This window comes from Pararge aegeria, chromosome 7 (genome assembly GCF_905163445.1).
Source record: "Pararge aegeria chromosome 7, ilParAegt1.1, whole genome shotgun sequence".
In the NCBI taxonomy this organism is placed as follows: Eukaryota; Metazoa; Arthropoda; class Insecta; order Lepidoptera; family Nymphalidae; genus Pararge; species Pararge aegeria.
The window spans coordinates 6,091,342-6,116,156 of record NC_053186.1 but is presented as its reverse complement, the minus strand read 5'-3'; the positions used below and the strand labels follow the sequence as shown (position 1 = coordinate 6,116,156).

Genomic DNA, 24,815 nt, shown 5'->3' with positions numbered 1-24,815 from the left:
CTTTGTGTGTTAGCCAAAATCTTAGTTTTTTTTTTCGCATATTGGATTATGTTTATTCACCAGTCCCAAATCTAATACATGTATTAATCTAAGATTTTAAAATTAAAAGTAAAACTTACCAGCTTGTTCAGAGTCTGTGCAATCTGGACAGTCATCCGAGCAGGCGATACCGGAGTCCTGCTTTGTAGGACACAAGTGTTTCCTCCGACGACCTCTGATGTCAGAGAATTACTTTGTTAATAAAACCCAACCGCCTTATCCTAGTTAAGATTCATTGGTTGGGCCAGTAATATTGTTTCCTCACGATGTTTTCTTCCATTGTTAAAGCAAGTGATATTTTATTGCTTACAAAGCACATCACTCCGAAATTTTAGAGGTGCGTGCCGACAATTGAACTACGTCGAAAATTTCTAGATAAAAAAAAGTAGGTACTCTTAAGGAATTCCGTTTACTTATAATTTTGATTGTTTAATTTTTAAAAATTGCAAACAAAAAAACCTAAAATATTTTCTTAATTTGCAATTAGCATTAAGTTTTGGACATTTTGGTGACGTACTTGCAGTGTGGACATGCGCATGCCCCGCAAACACACGCAATGCGCGGGTTGTAGGACAACAGGTCCCGAGAGGAGTCTGAGTGGGGACGGTGACCGAGCCATCGGCGAGTGCGTAGCCTTTGTTCCGATTGGACGTCCGCTTCCCAGCTACCGCTAGTTATCTACAACATAATATTATGTTCGCGCTCATCTCTGAAACATGTCAGATTTGAAAACTCTTTTTAGGATTTGATTGGTTCATTTTTAAGAAGCCGTTTTGATTATTTTAATTTAATCTTTAAAGATACATCGATAATAATTTGGTAATTTAGGTTGACGAATAAAAAAGTAAAATACATGTTTAGGGATTTATACTAATAAAAAACAAACTCTTCAGATTAGTTATGGGTATAGCTATTATATATATAGTCTGGGTATAGCTAGTATATATCTTTGAAAATTATTTATGTAAGTTTTCTTTACGTATATTTATCATTTTTGGCATTTGCATAAGATCTTCTTTTTATTACTAGGTGACCTGTGCGAATACTTTACACCATGTTATCAGATTTGTCTGTGTCAGCGAGCTTCAATGCGCGGTGTCCTTTGTAATCACGAAGCACTTGATTACTCACAACTCATAAGTCCCTGGTACATTGTAACCAGCCTTCCTTTGATTAATCTCTTTTAGGAATTTTAACCCTTTTTGGGGCTCAGTTCAGGAAGATCTTCTTTTCAGGATCAAGGTATCACCATTATTTCTGAACTTCCCCGAGTCTTTTCGAGATTACTTTATACCTCAACTGTTGTTCTAGAACTTTCGAAGGAAAAAAGTCTTGAGAATTATTGAACAACTATGAGAGCTTACCTGTATTTCGACGGGCTGTTTTCTGTCACACCGGTCACTGGTGATGACACTGCACCTGCCACTGTGACTAGAGTCGCTGTTATCAGTCCTGTCACTGACCACGGTGTCAGTTCGCTCAGTCGACGGGCCATTATTTGTCGCGTACGGTGAAGTAGTTCGAGGGGGCGATGTCGATTCACGGATTGCTTGGCTTCGCACAAGCTGTTTGGATTTGAAACTCTGAAATTTAATAGGACGTTTTAAACTGCCTATTCGTTAGGAGGGAGTTAGGAGGAGGATGACAAACGCGACCACCTTATAATAAGACCACATTCAACATAATGTTTAGTTAAATTGATGGTATCTAAACTTGTCCCCACTGCGCTTGATCTTTCAGTGCAAAGTTGGAGTGCCATAATATGACTAGTGTACGCTATGGGACATTTGACATATTGGGGCACACTAATGATGCCACTTTTTAGACCAAACCAATTCATTTAATGTATGCAGCAGGCATGCAGTTACCGTAGGCGTAAATCGGCAAGGAATTATTATTATTATTCGATAAAATGTAAGTAAGGGTATGCTATAATGAACTGACAGCTTCTACGTACTACACAAAAAACATAGATCATTTCAATAATTCCTAATAGACTCAATATAAGGAAACCGAGGAAAGTGTCTTACCCTATTTCTATTGAGTCCGGCGTCTTCGGACGCAGGACCGACCTTCTCCATTTCTGGTTTCTCCATTGCAGCACCACTCTAAAAACATTTTCAACAATAGAAAAACACTTATTTACCTATCATTCTCAGCTCCTATTTATGCCCACCTAGTAACCTCTGACATCGGCCAAACCACGGCACCAATCAACATGACACGTCATGTACTCTATTTTTTCTAACTTGTGTTATTATGTAAACAAACTTTTCATTACTCTTTAATGTAAAGATATATAAATAAAGTTGAAAGATATTATTATTTATGAATCTATGCTTTTTTTATTTCCTTATATTTTAATAGACTAAGAACTAAGAAGTAATTGAAAGGTGGTGTACATAACAAGACATGTAAAAAAAAATTGAGTTTAATAGCTTGCATCCTGTAGATGGACATAATGAAGTTTTTATACAGGGGAAATATACGGGATTTACAAAAACATTTGTTAACTATTTTCGACTCAACCGCTGAACCGATCTTTATGAACGGTATAATTACATAAGATAGATACTAATTTTAATCCCAGAAAAATGAACTACAAAAACATTTATCAAACCTTTTTGACGACCTGCCTGGCGCAATATTGAGCGCTGTGGTCTTATAAGTAGTATGGGACTTTGGAAATTTATAATTTCGAAATTTTCTTGGGTATAGTTCGGTGGCAGGTTTAAGCTAAATCACACCCTCCCAAATCCAGAGAAACAGCTAAGTTAACAGTTAAGTAATCCCAAGATTGCCTGACAGTTTTTTGTATTCTACTTCCGTCTCGGTATTTCTATTCTTCTTTTATTTCCCTAACTTCAATAGTGGTGAACTAATAAAGATTTAATTATAATTATAAAACATTAAATATAATCAAAAGAATGACAAATCGTAAACACTAACCTTTCAATTTAACCGTAGTAACATATAACTTATATGTAGCACAACTATGTCTATATATACTATATCTAGCACTAACATCGATCTATTATTATATATAACAGAAAAATTGGACCAATCAAGAACTAGAGAAGGCAATCGTCTAGAAGTTAAAGCTTCAGAACTCCCTTTGTATACAGATTGGGTGTTTTATAGTCGGTAAGCTCGTTTTCTTTTTAATTTTAAGGTTCTTTATAGTGTTGCAATCTGTGCTTAGGTTTGGACGGCTGTTTTTGGATAGCATTGTTTTTTTTTTCCAAAACTCAGTCTGTGGTCAGGTTATGCGATGCTTCTTCACGATGGTCGAATCCATTTATCTGTAACAAAATAAATAAATTATCCATATCTTGTGTTGTAAAACAACGTTGGCAGGGATTTAACTGACTCTTTGTTCAAGACTCTAGTTAGTGGTAAGCATATTTTTCAATAAGCAGTTCATTAATTTAAAAAAAATGAGGCCAAATGTAGGAAGATGGTTTGAAATTGAACAATCCTCCTACTTTACCAGATAAAGGCACCTTATATTTTATGATTGCCTGGAAGAGATCGCGATAAGGTTATTTAATTGTTGTATACAATTATTGTATTTCCTTTTATTTCATACTCAAACCAAATAACCAACAAAATATACCTACACACCCTCCTCTAATATTTAATTTTTTTCATGCTTTTTTCCCTTAAAATAATATTTTTTTTATTTTTGTCCGCTTGTAGGGAAAACACTACCTCCTCTAACCCTGCTTAAAGTATCGTGTGAGATAGGGCTTCACTCTAAAGAAATATACGCATTTTATTGTACTTTGGTGTGTTGTACTAATATATAGTCAAACGTGCTTTTTATCGGCAGTTATAAATAAATAAATAAAAAAACATTTTATTTCAGGTCGGGGACCAATATACAAAATTGAGAGGTTAACATAAAATAAATATAAAAGCTACTCAGATTTTAAAAATAAATAAAAAAAAACAGTAATTTATTAAAATCTAGAATTAAAATTAGAATAAATTAAATTACATTTTTTACAGTTATGTTATGTTATTGATCTTCCACGATAACAAGGAACCCTGAAATTTCCGTTTTGCAAAACTTCAGACGGTTCCTATCTATCACATCGCAACCACACTTCTGAAAGCTAATGGCGCTTGGGAAGCAACATTTCATGCTTATCGTGATTCGTGATTCACGATCATTTGACGCGTTCGCTTTATTATACGTCAAGAAAAAAATGACGGACGTAGGTATAAAGCCGTTTATCACAGTTAAATTGGAATTCACTTATTTTGATATTGCTTTGTAGCCATCACACGATTTGTGATGCCTCAGCATATGAACCAGCCTTAACATAATTTGTGCGTTGGGCATGCCATGTCCACAGGGACTAAAATTATAAGAAAGAAAAACGATATGAGTAAGATTCACCTTCGGCCCTTCGCCGTAGTGCTATCCATCCATGTACTGGTTGGTATCCATGAATTTACCCCAAGTAAGCTAAGGGGCTCGTTGACTAGAAAAGTCACATTTCCTATAAAATGTATTATGAATAAATGGGTTTGGTTTGACTTTAATCTTTACTTATAATAAAACTGTAACGGGTTGAATTCTGTACATTGAAGATACTTTGTAAGGGGAATTATTTAAAGATACTTAAGCGAAAACTGTATTTTTTTAATTTTTGTCCTTCTGACTGTATCTTAGCTGCGCATCACGCTGAAATTACTGAATGGATTTTAATGAAACTTTTCGGGACAGTTCCTTTGGGAAAGGGGGGTGAAAGGTTGGGGTTGTTTGACGATTTTACACCATAAAACTTTGACTCCGATCATATGTTAGCCGATTTAAGTAATTATTTTTTACTGGAGAGGTTGCGGTATTAGTTTAAGTCTACAAAAAAAAAAAACTTTTAGATCCGATGAATATGTGTTCCACATTTACGAGGACTTTACTTCTAGGACTGAATAAAAAATATAAATATTTTCTTCCTTAACCTTAATCAAGTAACAAGGCTATTTCGTTTCTTCCTGTAGCGATTTCTATTCTATGTTAGAAATAGGAGCTGAAACTGATGGATTCCTCAAAATTTTCTTGCAAACTTCCAAAGTCGAGCACCCATTCATTTAAGGGTTCAATGTTGCTTACCCTGAGCTATGGACTAACATGTGATGCTGTTATTAATGCACACATTATTTTGAAGTTTTGCTATTTGTTATAGGGTGTTACAAGTATTTTAAGTAATCGGGAGTAAGTCCCCGCCACGGACATTTACGATTTGCAATGTTTACGGGACACCAAGAGCAAGAACAGATTTAAGATTCACCCCCGACCTGAGTCGTTTGTTTAAAAATGTTGAAAGAAGCTGCATTGCTATCTTTTATATCAGGGCACGGCAGGGCACATCTAGTAATAAAATAAAATTTAATCATCAGCTATTTGGTTCACAGTGTTAGAATCTCGGATAATTTAGGGAACTTTTAATAAACGTGTGCGAATGGAAACAGGCCATCGTCCGTGACCTAGTGTCTCTGTCAAGTTCATACCTACGCCTATGCCGTATGCGTCACTGGTTCCATACGGAACCTGATTAATGACATTTCTTTGACTGTGTCTGACGTGAGACTTTGCCCGTATTAGCTGAACCTTAGTCATGCATAAACTTTTATCGTGGATTACCTAATGTCCGCCATTTTTATATTTTCAATAAAAGAGCGCGCATACAACCTGTATTAATCATAGCTGGCAAGTAATATAAATGTATTCAATCATTATCATCATCATCATCGTCATCTAATTAACGGCCCACTACAGGGCCCCGTGCCCTCTCAGAATAAGGTGTGTTTAGGCCATAATCTACCTCGCTGTCCAAGTGCGCCTTATAGCCTTCACAGGCTACCATTCCGCCTAAGACAACATGGTAGAGAACTCTCAGGTATGCAGATTTCCTCACAATATTTTCCGCCACTGTTAAAACATTTCAATTGCTTAAAGTCAATTAATAAAGCACATAACTCCGTTAAGTTATAGGTGTGCAGAGAATCGAACTCTGTCCTCCCGAACGGGAAGCCTAAGCCTTACCCACTAGGATAATACATTATGGCAATTAATAAACAGATCTGTAGTGTTCTTTATTAAGAATGTTACCCCATAGTTTCTTAAGTATTTATAGTTTTAATAATATTTATATTTGCCTATGTTAACACACGTTTGCACCATTAGTTACTGCCCTTTTTATCTAATGACGTTTTGCCACATTGAGTTATATCTTGAAAAATACCAGTATACAGCAGTAGGTTGAAGGTGGGAAGTTTCTAGTGATGTCTGTTGATAGTGAGGATTATACTCAGGTTCGTCCTTGGCTTAACATTGCATGCAACGGATTTCCGCAAACTTATTTACGCCCGCACAATCTAAACGGCCTTTAGTAAGGTGAGGTGAAGAAGGTCATGTGATATACCTGCCTCGTGTATGCCTTCAGTGTGAAGGACACAAGCTTGACATGGTGAGCTTGAACGTGTAGCTATATTTGTATGTCTTCAGATTTTTTCGGAGAAGGTAGCATTTACTGTTAGGGCACTATCTCAAGGGAGTATGAGTGTGCGACACAACCAGTCGCGCTACCAAAATAATGTATGGACTATAGATATAATGGTTGTCTTACCTGGGCCCAAAGTCTGCTATTACTGTTTTATTCCGCTATAACTTGGTCCCTGACTGCAATCTGTTTTTTTAATTTTTTTGTGTTTCTACTTTAAATTAATTTATTTGAATGTGACTTGTTATTTAATGTAGAAATTTGGTATAATGATTAACGAAAAATTTTTGCAAGCCAATCTTGGCAGGGTATGTGTCACTTATAAAAATTTATAGATTGATTGAATTTGGTGGTAAGTGATGATGCAGTCTAAGATAGTAACGTGCGTAACTGTTAGGAGGTATTGTAACTATATTAGGCACTTACAGCCAATAGGTTTCCACGCGAAAGGGTACCGTGACGCTAAAAAAATACTGTGACTCAAAACTCGAATTGGAGTAGCGTAGAGAATCTAAGCTTGAAGTAAGTTTCTATCTATAAACTGCCCATATAAACGGAGTGTCGGGTCCAAGTTCAAAATCCCTATTTACTACAAGAGTCTAGCTGGGATGATATTTGGCTGCTGATATGAATGCTAAAGAGCATTTAAACTCATGACTCCCAACCTAAATGGGAAATTCACCTTTGTAACTACTTCGGTAATGATGGTAAATTTGACGCGTTAAAAAAGTGCGTTTAAGGCGTTAGGTTTGACACAAAAGGTCGAACCAATCCACCTCTATATTATTAAACATCATAAAATTTTGCTGGTAAATCGATGTCTAGTGGAGAAGGTAAAATATGCATTCTACCTCACCAGTAATACAAGGTACTAGTTATTTAACCTATTTATCTGCAGTCATTGAAATACAAGGATAAGTTGCTACATTAAAATGATTTACACTCATTCGACTCACAAATAAATCGGCGCCATCTTTGACAGTACTCATAACCTACTCTGGACCTCGATTATACCACTTACAGCGTATTTTAGTTTGCAAGAATATACGGTTTTGTTTGTTAGAATCATCATTATCATCACTAAAGGCTGCAGACGTCCTTTCCCAAAAATTCTCATCCACCCACCCTCAGTCACTCTCTTTATGTCGTCGACCCATCGTGCTGGAGGCCGTCCACTCGCTTGTTCTTGTTCTCGGTCTCTAAACTAGGACTTTTCTGATCCAAGAAATTAAAACGTCATACCTACCATAAGTATAGCCTGCCTACGTTTCTTATTTTTTATTCTTTAAGAAACTCCTAAATACCTCGTTGACTTTTGTTAGCGTCCACGTTTCAGCGCCATTAGTTACGGAGTAAGTATTTTCCAACGAAACTAGCTGCAAGCTGGCAAGTCGGCAATACAAGGATATCACATGTGCCCGCCTGGTGCTCTTTTTACGTTTTAGCACCAATTAATCGTTGTCCTTTTTTGTGTTCAATAAACAGCCTTACGCATTTAAATATTTGTTTATGTCCGCAGTGCTATTATTTTTATTAACGTCAAATTTTGTCTTGGGTTTCTTTTTAGACCAGGGCGCATCTGAAGGCTTGAGACGATATCTTTTCATATTTATAATAGACGTTGACCTACTCCGAAAAAAAACACTGAATCTGATCGCAACGCCACCTACCGGATTTTATGTCGGATTCACCGACATAAAATTTAAATTAAATAAACCTCAATATTAGTGTCTCCAGAAAAGGTTCAATAAAGTTTAAATGAATAACTAGGAAATTGTGATAGTAATAATAAGCGTGGCAACCCTAAACATTTGTTTAAAAAAAATACCGTTTCCAGTTTTGCTTTAGCATCACTAAATACTTTTTCTCATAAGTTAGTAAATCGCTGTTAAATAATACCCTGGTCGCGAGGTCAGATAACGCTTAGTGCCCTCAATAAGGGCTATAAAGCAAGGGTCGTAAACTGGTCATTCGGGTTTAGGGTTATTTTTAGGGTTAGGGCTAGCTCGATAATAGGGTCACACTATTAACAGATGCACTAAAATGTATTTGGAGGTGACCACTTTTAACTTGACAAAAACTGCTTCACTCGACGTTTTTCTGTAAAATCGTGGTTTTTCGTAATGTTATTTTGTTAGAACTTTGGAAGAAGTTGTAAATATTTTTCGTTTACAATAACATTTGTTCCAATTCCAAACACCTAAGTTCACAGTAAGAATTTTAAAACTGCCAACTGGCATGAAAAGTGAAACGATTAAAATGAAATATAAAATTTAATTCAATTCGTTAATGCAAATTCTTATAGAGATGTATGAGATGACGTTATGAAAAAACAGAACGAGAAAGAGTACAGCCGGTGATGCTCTCATTAAACCTTTGAAAGGGCTAATAAGATCTGTAATACTGGCATAGTACCTAATGGTGCTGGGATATCTATTTGGACTTCGCTGTGCCGGTAAAATACCCATGTGCTACAAGCGATGATTAGCAAATCATTTTATATAGTTTTATTTTTATATAGTTATAGAGTTATATAGTAATAGTTGATGTACCAAGCAGATGGCCCATCTGAAGGTGATTGAAAAACCATCGCCTATGAACAGAGCATCGCAGAGCATGTAAGGAACCTGTCCTGCAACGCCCTGTGTCCATCAACCTGAGGCGTAGGTGCTAAGCCTCATGTGCCAGAGCTCTGTCACAAAATGTACTACTTAAAATAATGCAAAGTACCGCATCCATTCAACATTACCACCCTTCTTTTAACAAATCTAGTGCATAGTGGGAATCGGACTCGACCGGTCTTATTGTTTGACCTAATGACGTTGTTGCACGCATCTGCCGTGTTATTCTATATATTCTCTAAAACGACGCGCTCGACGTCGAGTTCGCTATATGTATATGTAAAACAACGCTTGTGTGCGGCTAATTTTTAGGAGCAGTTAGCCCTGTGGTCAACACTTCGGCATCCTTATTCGATCCCCGGCATTCGGAAAGCACCTCAAACTCTTCGGATTTGAGTGCGTTATTTAAATTTTAATGAAAAACATCACTTGCTTTAACAATGCAAGAAAACATCGTGTGGAAACCTGCATGCTTGAGAGTTATTCAAAATGTACTCAAATGCTTTTGATGTTTACCACTCTGCACTTGGTCAGCGTGGTGGGCTACGGTCCCAGACACGTCGGGCGTAGTTAAAGAAGTCAGTGTTATCTTATTGTATATTTAATAAGCCTTACTTTAAAATAATTCAAATGCGAAAGTTTGTTTGTTTGTCCTTCCTGCACGCTTTAACTAAGCAGCCAATCAACTTGATTTTCGGTATGGAGTTAGTTTAAATGACGGAGAGTAACATAGGTTACTTTTAAACCCAGGAAAAAAACGGTCCCCATGGGATTTGCAAGAAACCGTAATAAGCGCGGACGAAGAATTCAAGCAACAGCTAGTAGTTAATAATTAAAATAAGTTGGAACTGAAAAATATATTGGAGAAATAACATCAAACACATATAGCAATACATATATCAGTGGGGTCATATTTGGTAGGCCGCTAGGCCGATCAGGGGGTACGGGCCTCGAGGCATCGCCTCATTACACAGGTCGGCTTTCGCGGGGAAGCTTTGCTTCTCCTGTGTTTTATTTAAGTGCGCTAAGGTCCGCCTTCATGCCGAGGGCCTTCTGGTAGGGTGACGCTACGATGAACGACATGAAAAGCGAGGTTGTGCGCTTAGAGAATAGCAGCACGGGTCGACATTCAACTTCTAGTAATTTAAGCGTTAGAACGCTCGCGTTTTAAGAATTTTATAAATAACTTCTATAAATAAATTCGATCTAAATGTTAAAAAATTCACACGTTACGGTTAATACAGTTAAATCAAGACTAATTGCTCCTCACGATTTCGTTCGCGTGGAAATTTTTATGTAGATATATGCCTATTTTATTCTCTGACTACTGAACTAAAGCTATGAAAACATCATATCGACCTCTCGGCTCTACGAAAAACAAATCTTTTCCACGGGACTCGTAGGTACTCTTTTCCGGGATAAAAAGCCTATGAGCTATTCATCCAATCTTTCGCATTTGTATAGTTTATTTCGTCGCCGGGATTCTTACTGTCTATTGCCAATCAATTCGTACAAGGTTCACGTAGTAGGTTTAATAGGAAAGTAACGCACCGGAAGGCTAAATCGCTTTGCGGCGCGTCCTTGTCACTATTGCTATAGGTTTGTAACTTGCCACGGCCGATGTCTCCGACCAGACCAGAGAAAAAAAATCAAGAAATTATTACTTCTGAAATTACCTCTTTCGGGCAGTGGCCTGGTATGCAGATGATATAAAATGAAGAAAATCTCCAGTAAGAGTTATAAATACTTAAGGATATAATTTAATAACTCTTACAAAGCCTATCGTTAATTTTTTTATAACTCGTACTGGAGATTTTCTTCATTTTATATCATCTGCATACCCTGTGCATACCCTCTATCCACGTCACTGCTTTCGGGATCTAACCCATTAATACTCACTTAAAAGACCACAGCGCTACCACTAAACTACTATCTACTCGCTACTGCGCTATAGATTTCCAAAGTACATCGTTTAGTAACATAATATATTAACCGCGTACAACCCCAACAAAGGCTTCAAATATAGTTCAACCTAGGTTCGATCCGGGACACGGGTGACCTAGTTATGGTCCCGGATCGATACAGGATTCAGGAGCGGTGCTATACCTAACTGTACGGAATACCTACTGATGACACACACACACACACTGACTAACTAAACGCAATTTTGCAACGATAAGGGCTGCGGTTTGAGATGAGAGGTCCCGGGTTCGATCCCCGGCAGAGGATTAGGGAATTGAATTGATTTCTATATTTTCTCTGGTCTATTGGAAGGCGTCGGCCGCGCCTAGTTACCTACCTACGGTTTTAGCATTCCGGTACGTTGTCGCGTGGAAACCGATTACGGTTTCATATAACTACCACACCCCTAACAGGTTAGCACGTTACAAACTTAAGACTGCATCATAACATACCAGCAGGTGCGATTGCATTCAATGGCAATTTTTTAGTGGAATAAAAAAAATTAAAAAACTATTTCGTCTACCAATACACTTTAGAAAATTATTTAAGTGTCGTACAATGGGGAATGGCCTTAAGATCGTGAGATGACCGGATTAGGTTTTAGTATCGCGACGTTGCCATTTGCCATTTTTTTCTTACGATTTCTACGAGTATTTTTCAGTATAAATTAAGTTTTATATTATTTTTAACAACAGACAGAACAGGCGTCTAGTGACTTCATTCATATATATGGAGTTGCATAAATAACATGCAACGTGTTGACTGTGGATCAAACGTAACAAGAAGGGTCTTTTAAATTTGTGTTTCGTTTCACTTAAAGGGACAGTAGATACCTTGCAAATAACTATTCCGACGTTATTAATAAGGTCCGAAGTATTAGCTTGGTTATCGTGTACTTAATAAACAAAATATAAAAGTTTCAGTAAATTACTGAAACTGGTAGGTTGGTATGTGGTTTTATTACTTATTAGTGAATGTAGCCTGTTATCGACCAGGCGATGTAGGTCACCCGAGCCCGGATCTGCCTAGGTTGAACAGAGTTTGAACTGTTTCAGTTCCGGTTGTACAAGGCTATTTGGAAATGGGGTACAAACTATGCAGTATTTAAACACACAATTGATTTTTTTTTAGCAAAAAAAAAACGTGTTTGTACTTATGTACACGCTTAAGAAGTTATACTTTCTTTGGCCTAACAAGATAGAAACGTTTCTACGATTGTAGAGTAAAACGACACTAACAATAGAAAAAATGTATTTAATACAGTTTTACTATAACGCATTATCTATTTATCTCATTATCGAACAACCAATCGGATTTTTTGAAAATCCTCTTTTGGGTCGATTTTAATAATTTGGTTGTTATTGTAGTCGGTGGCCACATATTCCCTCATATATAAACCGCCCGCTACACTTTTTTGTTTAATATAAGAGCTTTGTTATTCAATCAGAATTTAAAACTTTTTATACGTATTGACTTTTATGTTGAGCATTGGATTTGTATAAAAAATAATTTCTTCGTAATCGGGTTTAAATATTTAATTTTTTTTATTTTATTAACTCAATGTTCATTACTGCAGTATTTTTTACTTTTGTCTGTTTACAGTGACTTTGCCACTTTCAGTTCTGTATCAGCGAAGGCGGCCCGATATCGACCACGCGATATAGGTCACCCGTGTCCCGGGTCCCGGCTGAACCAAGTTTGAACTTTGAACTACTTTCGTGACGGGTAATATAAGTCACCAGGGCACTGCTTTTCTATGACATTGAAATCTGAGCACGTCACGTTTGTGACGTATCCGATACCGATTCAACTAATTTAGTTTGTACAACTAGGAAGTTACTGAGTTTTTAGTGATACTGTGAGATGGTGATAACAAATAAAAATACATTAGGGGTTATGTGGTCGTCCAATGACAAAAGTACTACGGAAAATAAAAATAAGTAAAATAATACATAATAAATTAAATATTACTTGGTAAGCCTGTATACTGTGTGGCTTTCCAAGTTACGTTTATTTCTATAACGATGAATTATTCAAGGAAAAGGCGTACAGTACTAGACGGAAAATGCAAACACACTTCTTTGAGTGTTTGCTATACTAATAATATAAATGCGGAATTTTGTGTGTTTGTTTGTCTTACCTTGTCGCCTTAACTAAGCAACCATTCAACCAATAAACATGGTTTTAGCAGGCTTGTTGAAAAGACGAATAGTAACATAGGCTACTTTAGCCTCAAGTGGTTCCGACGGGATTGGTAAACAAACGTAAAAAACGCAGAAGTAAAATGCGGGCAACAGCAATTTTAAAAATAAATGTTTTATATATATATTTTTTTATTAGTTCACCTTTTGTCATTGATCGACCAGTGAGCTACAATTACAATAGCAGATTTGGGTCCCAGGGCGCGTCTGGAACTCTCGGATCTTTAGTTTCTGACAAAGAATACTCTTTACTCATTGAACTTCGTCGGCAAACGAACCCCTGATGATCCGCTTTTAAATCTACAGCGTTCACCAGAACAAGAAGGGTATTTCTTGTATTGGATAAATCCAATTTTCTGACAATACAGATGATTCACCCTCTATATACCCGTAACGACTACAGGCGTACAAACCAATTTATGCCTTACCAGCATTAAGATAGGTATTGAAACGAACTAAAAGTTCTGTATACATGGGGGATGTACTGAAATAATCAACACGCCTGAAAGAGGACAAAAGGCTCTCAAACAATACGTTTCAATCATTTATATTACAATCTTCTGTTTACTAGGGCATCGCGTTTTCTTTTAGTTTTTTAAATCCCCCGGGAACTTTTTTTTTCAGGGTAAAAATAAACTATAATCAAAATTTCAAGCTACGAGTATATTTGGTCAAAATCAGATAAGCTATTGAGCCTTGCATGATGCATAACCTGTATTTATCCCTTTTGTTTTCACAATATAAAAAGGTCCATTTATGTCAGTGACCAGGATGCAAATATATCTGTGACAAATTTCGTCATTCGAAGCAGAAGTTAAATATAGGTAGGTAAAAACAAACAAACACGACACATTTTGGCATATTTAATGTATTTATTTACAGATGGTCTTGTAATGCAAGTACTCCACCCGCCTATTTAACTTCCACGGCTATAAGATAAGAGTTAGCTTCCGACATATATTCCTACGAACTAAATATTTATTTCAAAATTTAAAGTAAATTATCTATGAATCCCTCGGTTTGACTCTATTAAAAGGTAATATATTTAATATTAACTTTCATGTAAATTATTTAAACAAACTAGAAATTTCATGGTTCACCTAGAATTCTTTAAAATCATGCACACTTCAATAACAACTATTTTTAGACCGACGGGTCCAGTACGTATAATATAGGGGAACGTAGCACATGGCGTCTTCCCCGCGAGACATAGCTTTTATCACCTGAAACTTCAGTACATTTACATGAGGGGGTTGAAATGAACTTTACAGCATTGATTTAAGGTTGAGTTTCGATTTTTAAGATTATTAGAAAGGTGAGTCATCCAAGGAAGGTCAATCGTCTGCTCAGGGTCATATATGATTGTTTGTAAAAGCCACTAGCTGTACCCTACCGCGCTTCGCTATTGCTCAGTCTGGTATTAATTTATCATTGCCATGGGAGCTTAAGGATAAAAGTACAGAATTCTATGGAGTCGACCTTTACCTATAGTGATACTGCAGGTCGATTCTGTATCTCAGTTCACATCAAATTTAGCTATCCACTATGGGACGTTGCCAACAAATAACCTGTAAAATCCTTATTTTGCATTCTGAGACCAAAGTTTCCAGTCGAGTTAAAAAGCTCAGTTGGAAACTCTGTAGATACAATTAAGTACATAATTGTATAATAATAGTTTCGGAGTTATTTAATGGCAACATTGCACAGGCTAGCTAGATTTGGTGTCAACTAAGATAAAAAATCGGCCTGCAAGTCGGCTCTATAGATTTCTTTTCTTTTTCGGACCTAAATGTTAATATTCTACGAATATCGACTTTGAAAATCGCCATTTAATATTTATATTATGTTCGACTTAACTATTAAATATCCTACTTTTGAAGTTATACTTCTTTTGGCGCGTTAGGGAGAAATGATGGGAGTATATTTTTACTATACGCGCGTACACCGTGACAAAATACCGACTCCCTGAAGTTAAGTAAGGTTTGACAGTGTACACTTTCAATTGTCAAAGTGTGCGGGCTCATTCTGGTGATTTGTTTGATTTTTGTTGTACTAAAATCTCAAATTGTAATGTTGAGTCAAACTTGGTTTTCCGATAATGACTCTATTAGTATTCCAATTCTAATTATGTTTACTATGTCATAAGTACACACACATACGTGTACATAAGTACACACACGTTTTTTTTTTTATTTAAACCACAAATATGTATTTGATCCCTAATATATGTAGCTTGCATTCCGGATGTAGGATAGTTTGTATCCGGGAAAAGCACTAGAATTATGTTTCCAGGGAGATTATCACACCTTTACCGATCTTGATAAAATTTAGCATAGAAAAACTAGATGCAGACAAAGGATAGGATAGAATAGGGATCTTATCCGGAGGAAACTAACGTGAATGAAGTCGCGGGCATCGCCTAGTTTGTTGGTAAAAGTATGCTCTGTTGCTACATGAATTACGGAGGTGCTTACCGACGAAAGGCTCTCGCATTTATAATAGCAGGGATTGTAATAATACGGGAATCTCCGAACCATTCGGTCAATATCGGTTCCCGAACGCATCCGGGGACGTTACCAGGTCATTAGGGCACCGCACAGGCGCCCTAGTTCACTCTCACCCAATCAATTCTCAACCTAAACTGTATAAACAATAGAATCTAAATTATAATGCAAATACTGATTTATTACGTGAAGGGATTAGGGATGGTGAGTGCGATGGGAAAAGCGATCTTAATGAAAATACATTCAATCATACTAAGTTTATGGCCAATACTTGCGAAAGTGTGATTATTGGTTTTTTTACTTCGTTTACGCAGCAACGGAACAACGGCCCGATATAATGTCATAGTTTCAGCTAAGATGGTTGTAGTATATGTACAATGTATTCGACGGAGGTTTAGATGGGTTAGTACATTATTAAACTTAGTAGAGAGTGTTCATCTTCATCATCATATCACCCGCAATTTCATATCATCATATCAAACCGTATTAAACGTAAGCTTATAGAAAAGTCCGATTATAATATAAAGGACTACGTAATCGATAAAAAAGCTTGGGTGTGAATAATTGCTCTAACCAGGTTGCTCTTCTAATAATTTTAAATGACATTGTGAGATGGTGATAACAACAGAAAAAATAAACACCCGGCTAAGTTTGTTGTGGGCTTCTTCTTAGAACCAGGACGCGTTCGGAACCCTCGTAGCTTTACTTTTAAGTTCACGAATGTGGTTAACGCCATCATGTCACTACCGTGTAATTCTCATGTACGCATCTAAAGTGCCACCTATAATACTTGAATAAAGATATTTTTGACCGGCCCACTACCCCTGTAGTGGGCCGGTAATGGGGTAAAAATGGACTGAATACACACAATGAACTGTGGACTCCACACGCCTTGAGAAAATTATGAGGAACTCTCAGGCATGCAGGTTTCCTCAAGTTGTTTTCCTTCACCGTCGAAGCAAGTTATATTATAATTGCTTAAACGCACATAAATTAGAAAAATGAGAGGTGCGTTTGTACGTTTGTCCACGTATTTCTCCGTCACAATCGGTTTGTGCGTATTCCTCCCGAGTTGCATGGTTTACGTTATACATTAAGTCGTTTAAGCAGTTTTTAGGATTTGTACTTAAATGTTTAGTCAAACTGCAGGCGTCTATAAAATGTTGCTTTTACAGAAACCATTTAAATTCATTTCGAACGGATTTGACTGAAATTGATAGGTACAAATTATCCCTGTATTAACACATAGGTTACTTTTTAGCCCTGAGCCCCGCATTTGTTAGGGAACCTAATGGTTCCCGCGGGATTTGTGAAAACCTGATTTTAACGTCGATGCGCTTGAATTATAGCCGAATTTGCCACGTGTATAAATAATAGAGTAACTTTTTAAGTGATTTTTTTTATAATTTAATGAACTATCTTACTTATTTTATTTCTTACTAGCTGATTGCCTCGTTTATCACGGTCTTTTACAAATCCAAAGTTGATAGGTAGCTCAGGTAGGGCGCAAATGAAGGACAAACAAACACACTTTCGCATTTATAATATTGGTAAGAATGTGCTATGCCAGTTGGATGTATTTCGTGTATGACGACCATTGATTTACATGATGCTGATACCCGTATAGAGGAGTAGTAAAAATATTCACGGGATTTCGTAACCGAGCGAGCGAGTGCGCGCGATCTTTATAACGATTATAAACAGGGAAATACAAAATTAGCAACAACTGCGTCATCGCCTCACTCCTACCGAAATCTGAATGAAACCACGATACACAAGTCACATTCCCTTTGCGTACGAAATTACAATAGGTACGTAGGTTAAGATTTTAAACAAAGATTTTCGTAGTATATCAACATTTCTTAAATATAGATCAACGGGTACCTACCACGATAATATTTTTGGATATCCCGGCCCGGGACATCTCGTACCTACGCAATCCCGGCGTGACCACGATCCATGCAACTAGATCGAAATATCGACAAATCCAAAAATATTATCGTGGTATGTACCCGATGAACTATATTTAAGAAAGGTACGTAGGTACCAAACGATCGTCCAAGAACAGTCTTTTTTATGCCCGTCTGCAGGATTCAAGCTTCTTATAAGAAACTATTTTTTTAAATATTAACTGTCGCCTTTAAAACAGAGAAACATTTAGCTGGGCATGCTAGGAACACGCCATGCAACTTGCCGCCCTGTGTTTATTTATAAACACATGTGGCCATCAACCTTAGTTAAGCCTTTTATATAGGGCCTGTAATAACACCGGCAACCACGCCCTTCGGACAGGTACACAGCATTGCAACAATGCTGCTTTGCGGCAGAATAGAGATGGCGGTTGTAGGTTCTTCCCCGGACGAGCTGTCACAAAAAGCTCAAAGCAAAAGTTAAGCTGTTGAACCGTAGGTACGTACATAGGTGATAGTTTATTTATAATTTCACTACACGTTAAGTTTGATTGCAATCTCATCTGGTAGTAAGTGACGATACAATCTGAAATGGTAGTTGGCTTACCTGTTAGAGGTAAGTAAGACCGTTTTATTAAGCTCGTACCAGTGGCGTGCACTCCAAACATGCGCAAAAGCAATGCCTACCCAACAATTTATTTGTAACTCGTATAGGAGGATTTTTGCCATTTTATGCTATCTTCCTGCTGTATGCATAACCTGGTAAGAAACCCAGTGCACGCGACTGGCTCGTACCACAACCCTACTCGGAATCTACGCCGCATAGTACCCGAACGCTTAATCACTTCGTAACATGTTTTTGCCGTTAGGGTGGTATCAAGCCTCGTCCGATGCCTTCCACCAGACTTAGACTCGAGAAAATGTAGAAATTATCTGCAATTGTTCCTGCCGGGTATTGAACCCGGAACCTCCATCCTATAAGCCCACCTCGATGGAATATGCATATGAGCTTTAAATATCCCTCCCCCATGGGATCAGAAGCCTGAACCCAGTTCTATTATGTAAGTCGCCATTTTTAATCAATAGAGAAAATATTTTCGCTCCGGTATTTTAAGTAAATAACGGCAGAATTTTCTTTTAAACAACCCTATCAGACACATAAAGGTTATAATGATCTCCGTTAAATATAGGTTAAAATAATAAGCAGTCATTTGGGATCACGGTAAACATGCTGTGAAAAGAATAGATTGCTGACATGACATTTTGTTTATTTGATTTGGCAGATTCGATGACCTCTATGACTGCGTGATCACTTGCAAGTTGCTTATTCGTTTTACACAAATATCAAAAGAGGAGCCCATTAATAACATAGGTTCGCCATGGGGAAGGGCGTTCGGTAAAATCACATTAAAACAGATCTAATGAAAATTTAAAGTAAATTTATGAAAGATTGATTAATAAATTGATTAGTAAATTTATGTAAATTTATTGACAAGATAGAATTGTGTAAGCGATAATTTCTTAAGTATATAAAGAAAGAAAGGAAGTCTTTTTGGAAGTCTGTTGATGAATATAATAATAGAAGTTTGTTACCAGATAAACAACAGATAGGTATGTAGTGTAATATATAAGAGTATGTTACCTTTTAAACGCGGTTAGAGGAAATCTTTATATATCCTAGCCTAGATCAAACTACGTGATCCTATAATCGTGTTAACAAGTTATCGAGGGATCCTAGATTGCAATGCAACGGAATCTTGGTTATTATGCCCTTGTTCTATATCATAATAGATGTCCTGATAAACTTCGTACCGACTAAATAACGCCCTCTATTGACAGAAATCCGAAGTGGTAATTCACACACAAATTATTTTTTTGATGTTTTAGCTGTAGCTTTGGGTTTGTTTTCGTAATTTTTTTTAACTGCCAATGTTGTCTAGCCAGTTTCTAGTTTGCGATAAAAACACGCGGCCAATTATTTTATTAAGATAAAAAAGATAGATAGGAAATAAATAAATGGGCTAAAGGATAATGCATCAACGATCACAGTGGGTTTCTACGTTCAGAAATACCAACCGCCTAACCCGACATACCTGCATCACTAGTTAAGCCGATTTCCGCCGAAATTCCCCTTTCTTGGTTGCACACATATTCATCACAGTGAGGTTATAGTATACACAATTGATGAATTACTTCATTTGTTGTTGGTTGTTTGGAAGTGTCCGTCACAACTTTCACTGTGGCAAGATAGAATGATTATTCTTATTTGTAAAATTTTGATGGAAAAAGAAGAAGCCGAAAAAAATCCCGAATATATCTCTATTTTTGGGTGTTTTGCCGGCTTCTTCTCAGTAGAATAACTGTTTACAAACAGACAAACTTCATGTTTCAAAAGTGCTTTTAAGGTAGGCCAACTAAAAATATATTTGTTTCATTCGTCCTTTTCAAAGTCTGTCAGTAAACCGCTTGGGCTGCGACGTGCGAATACGTGTAACTGCGCCTACGTCACACGTAACATTTGGCCGAGTAAATATAGCTTTGACGACACTCCGTCAACGCTCGCCGCCCAGCCGTGACAGATTCCTACACAATAAAACGTGCATATATACACTCTATATTATTCATCATCTTAGTCTATCAGCAGTGGCGTGCATAAAGGGTTTGCACAGGGTATGCAGATGATATAGAATAAAGAAAATCTCCAGTACGAGTTATAAATACTAAAGGGTAGGCTTTTTATAACTCTTACAATGCCTATCCTTGAGTTTTTTTACTTTTTTGTCTACTTTGCGGAACCCCAAGACATACATGTTACAATGGACATAACATCGCAGTAGTAGAGATTTTCGTGATAGAATCTAGCTCATCATAGCTCATCCGGGGAAGTAGTACAGAGTGGTGGCGTGTTTGTGTATATAGTTACAGGCACATGAACACCTACGAATCAGATTGATGGGCACAGGGCAGCAATTTGCAGAGCGTGTCCCTCGCATACCCTGTGAAGTGTTGCTCTATTTTTTAAGTTATTATTGACGCATCAAGATGGCCCACCTGATGTTAAGTGGAATAACATTGCCTATAAACATAGTTGGAGCCCACTTGAGGTCTGTTCCCGGCACAGGTTTTAAACTCCGACGTGAACAGAGGGGAGTTATACGTTCAATCAGTATGTTTGCCTGAGACATCGTAGCTCACACTGCATGGACCGATTCTATTTTTTCTACTAGCATCGCTTAAAGAAATATAATTTTAATATGCCTTAGTTGTTTTGCTTACGAATTATAAGTACATCGTGGCTTTACATAAAAGCGGTGATACGGTGGCGAACTGGTTAGAACTTCAGCTTTACTTTGGGAAAACCGTGTTTGAATCTCGACACGTATCACTAACTTGTCAGAGTTTGTGTTTAACCTTAAACATGAACGAACTGCTTTAATGGTGAAAGAAAACATAGTGAGTAAACCTGCATGCCTGAGTGCTCTTTATAATGTTCTTGAAGGAGTGTTTAGTCCACCAATCGCACTGGGCCAACCTGGTGGACTACGGCCTGAGCCCTTCTTTTTCTGGGAGGAGACAGTGCCCTGTAGTGAGTAGTGTTGCCCAAATGCAAGAACAAGACGAGACTTAGCCAGTCTTGGTCTTGGTCTTGCGCCAATACACCTGGTCTTGGTCTTGGTCTTGGTCTTGCGCTCCCAGTCTTGGTCTTGGTCTTGGTCTTGCAGCAAGAGTCTTGCAAGTCTTGCAATTACCTATTAGTCTATTACTATTTATTAAAGTTTACTTTAAATCTTAGAAAAACGTATTAACGTTTTCAATGTTCCAATGTTCCAATTCTAATGAATTGGAACATTGTGAGCTTGAATTAACATAGCCATAGTAAAGATCAAGCAGATTAATAAATAACTGAAGATTTGATAAGAAATTCGAAAAATCAACTGACCTATATGTCGTTTTCCATGGAAGTAACTGTTTCTTAATAAACATTTATGATTTATAAGCTTACATTTGCTAAAACATGTAAAAAAACAAATTAATTACAATAACTTGACTGTATTTTAAAGAACAATACTTATCTGTCTAGAAAGAGATTGAACCCTCAACTTATAAGAAATTTAATAAAAGAGTTTTACGACTTATCATTTATTTGAATAAAAAATAAAATACAACACAAATCAACAGCTTTATCATTAGGTTATGATACTTTATATCAATTCTTTTGACCAAGAATTAATACAAAGTAACCATCTGGCTGACTCATCACTTAACCTATTTCTATGTTTTCTAATTACTAATGATGCTTTAGAAAATAACCTCTCAGCAGGTACTGAAGTTGCAGGTATTGAGAGAAAATCACGGGCCATTTTCGATAAAATCGGATACTCTGTCTCATGCGTCCTCCACCAATCTAAAATCACCAATCTGAAACTTATTTATTCTTTGGAACACCTGTAGGTACTCTTAAAATTCGAAATTATTTTGCATGAATAGTGTCAAATGTTATGATTTCGGCGCGGCGGCAACGATTGTTTTAGATTTCAAAAGAAGCCGCCGGCGCGTGTATCATAACCATGTACTTCCGAAAAGCGGCAAATTTCTTTGAGAAGTAAGTACAAAACCTTTGATGCCGCATTATCAAAGTGCCGATGGTTAAAACATAACTATGCATGCACTCAGTTTGATTTTAATAGATATTTTTTTATTCGCTATGTTTATGGTATTAGTCGTAATGCGCATAGGTCCAGTTTTTCATATTCTTTGATATAGTTTTTTGCGTCTCATAGAATTCCTAAGCGTACCTACCTACCTATACACCGAACTGTTACACCTAACTACTCCGTGAAATAGCGCTAAGTCCTAGCTGCAAGACGCAAGAGTCTTGCAGGCTATGTCTTGTTCTTGCTCAAGTCTTGCACGGTCAGTCTTGGTCTTGGTCTTGCTAAAAATACGCGGTCTTGTTCTTGGTCTTGGTCTTGCAAAAACGCAAGAACAAGACCAAGACTGCAAGACCAAGACTGAATTTGGGCAACACTAGTAGTGAGCCTGATTATATATTATATAAATAATATTGATTTAAGCGACATATTGACAGCTAGTTCAGGTGTCTGCAGATCATCAGGTCATTTGCTAGATGACAAAAGGGTCTAATCGACACACAGGTCCGATTTATTTGAAATTTTGTGTAATGCTTAATTGGTAGTGGAGACATTAAGCTGATGCTGCAGCATCAAGTAGTCTACGGGATTCCAAAACTAGCAGCTCTCAAGAGATATCGCGTGTTTAGGCTGATTAGATTGGTTTTAATGAGTTAAAGAAAATAATTGAGGCATTGTAGATAAAAAACTTAGCTTAAGAATTTTAATGTAATATTATTTACAGAGAATTATGGCTTATTTCTTGATTCATGACTTTCAGCGGAGACCTAGTTTATTACTTGTAATATATTGTGATGTAAATTCATTTTCCGTATAACCTAGAAATGTCGACTTATAAATTTTACATATACTGACCTTTGCGGGTAGGTACATTATACCTATTATCCATATTTAGGAATAGGTAGGCAAATAAGTAATCTATACCTATCCATGTATTATAAATAAGGCTCATAGTTCAATCATGTGATGAAACTTATGAATCATTTTAATTGGTATTTAAAGGTAATTGTAAAGGTATACAAGCGGATGCCATCGACTTTGTAAAAACCTGTGTTTGGGCTAAAAACCTATGTCCGAAAATGTTGGGAACAGGCCACGGGTCTCATAGGAGAGGGGTTGTAGAGGCTAACCTCTACTCTACGCTACACTAGCTAGCTACGCTGTTCTAATGTAGATAAGTGGGCTTCAACTAAGATATTATCAGGTAAAGATTATTTTTGTGGCAATGAACGGGACTTACGTGCTCTCAGAGACGCAGGGGAAAGGTCAAGTTCTGAGAATAGATTTCGTGTCACGAAAAGTCAAAGCGCCATTTTGTTTTTCCTACGGCATTATAAGTTCGTCCATTAAAATAGTTGGCGCGATTTTAAAGCGGCCGCCGGCTTATGCCCAAAAGCGGGCGTCAGCTACTTCAAAGACTCGCCACATGCGGTACAACGCAGTTTAGAATGTACATTGATGCGTCGCGACTCGGAGGATTCAGATGACTAAAATTTTATGTTTTTATTTCCGTTTGTTCGTTGCACAGCCTAAAGCCTTCTTGTTCATAATGATGACGATTCGAATTTTCGAGGAGCAAATATCTATCTCTATCTCTATGCACATTCAGATCGGAAGACGTGCATAGGTAGGCTATTTTTTAGCCTAAGAGAACGTTTCTCACAAGCTTTTTCGAGTCAAAAAGCCCTCTGGCCATCTCTAGAATGCAAGTTATGTTTGTGTCCAAATATCAACAAGATCGGTACAGTGGTTACGCCATTACGCCAAACATAAGTCATAAATATTTTTTTGACAAAACAGAACCGACTTTGTTTTTACAACTAAAAAACAAGAATTAAATATTTTCTACAAAATTTTTAAGTCTGTGCCAAGTCAAATGTAAAAAGTTTCTATATATAGATCATAATATGTACTTCCTATTCCTTTTTATATAGATAGCAACGAAAGTACCCGTAATTTTTTACATTTTACTTAGCACCGACTTAAAAATGTTGTAGAAAATATTTATTTCTTGTTTTTTAGTTGTACATAACAAAGTCGGTATAAACGCTTTTTATTGTGTATATTTGCAATTATATCTAATTATATCTCTGTGATAACAGAATAAATAAATAAATAAATAAATAAAATATATAAAATATATAATATTTATTTATTTATTATTTATTTATAACAGAATGCCCTTAAAGACCAAGGGAAAGGTGTATAAAACCGCGGTTCGCCCTGCTTTGTTGTATGGCGCGGAGTGCTGGGCGACAAAAAGGACTCATGAGCAAAAACTGCACGTTAACGAGATGAAGATGTTGAGATGGGCAGCAGGTGTAACAACACTCGATAAAGTGCGTAATGAATACATCAGAGGCAGTTATAAGGTCGCCCCTATAACCGACAAAATGACGGAAGGCAGACTACGG

General features: G+C 36.9%; 1 protein-coding gene across 2 annotated transcripts in view; it reads right to left on the bottom strand.

The window, feature by feature from the left end:
* LOC120625083 (R3H domain-containing protein 2-like) overlaps positions 1–24,815 on the bottom strand; it is a 68,519-nt gene that overhangs the window by 33,146 nt on the left and 10,558 nt on the right. For both annotated transcript variants that reach the window (XM_039892004.1, XM_039892005.1), the window contains exons 2-6: positions 2,989–3,341; positions 2,070–2,147; positions 1,404–1,622; positions 557–717; positions 120–214 (exon numbers count right to left, since the gene is read on the bottom strand). In XM_039892004.1, the coding sequence (XP_039747938.1) occupies positions 120–214; positions 557–717; positions 1,404–1,622; positions 2,070–2,135 (541 nt within the window). In that variant the 5' untranslated portion in view covers positions 2,136–2,147; positions 2,989–3,341. The remainder of the gene's footprint in view (positions 1–119; positions 215–556; positions 718–1,403; positions 1,623–2,069; positions 2,148–2,988; positions 3,342–24,815) is intronic.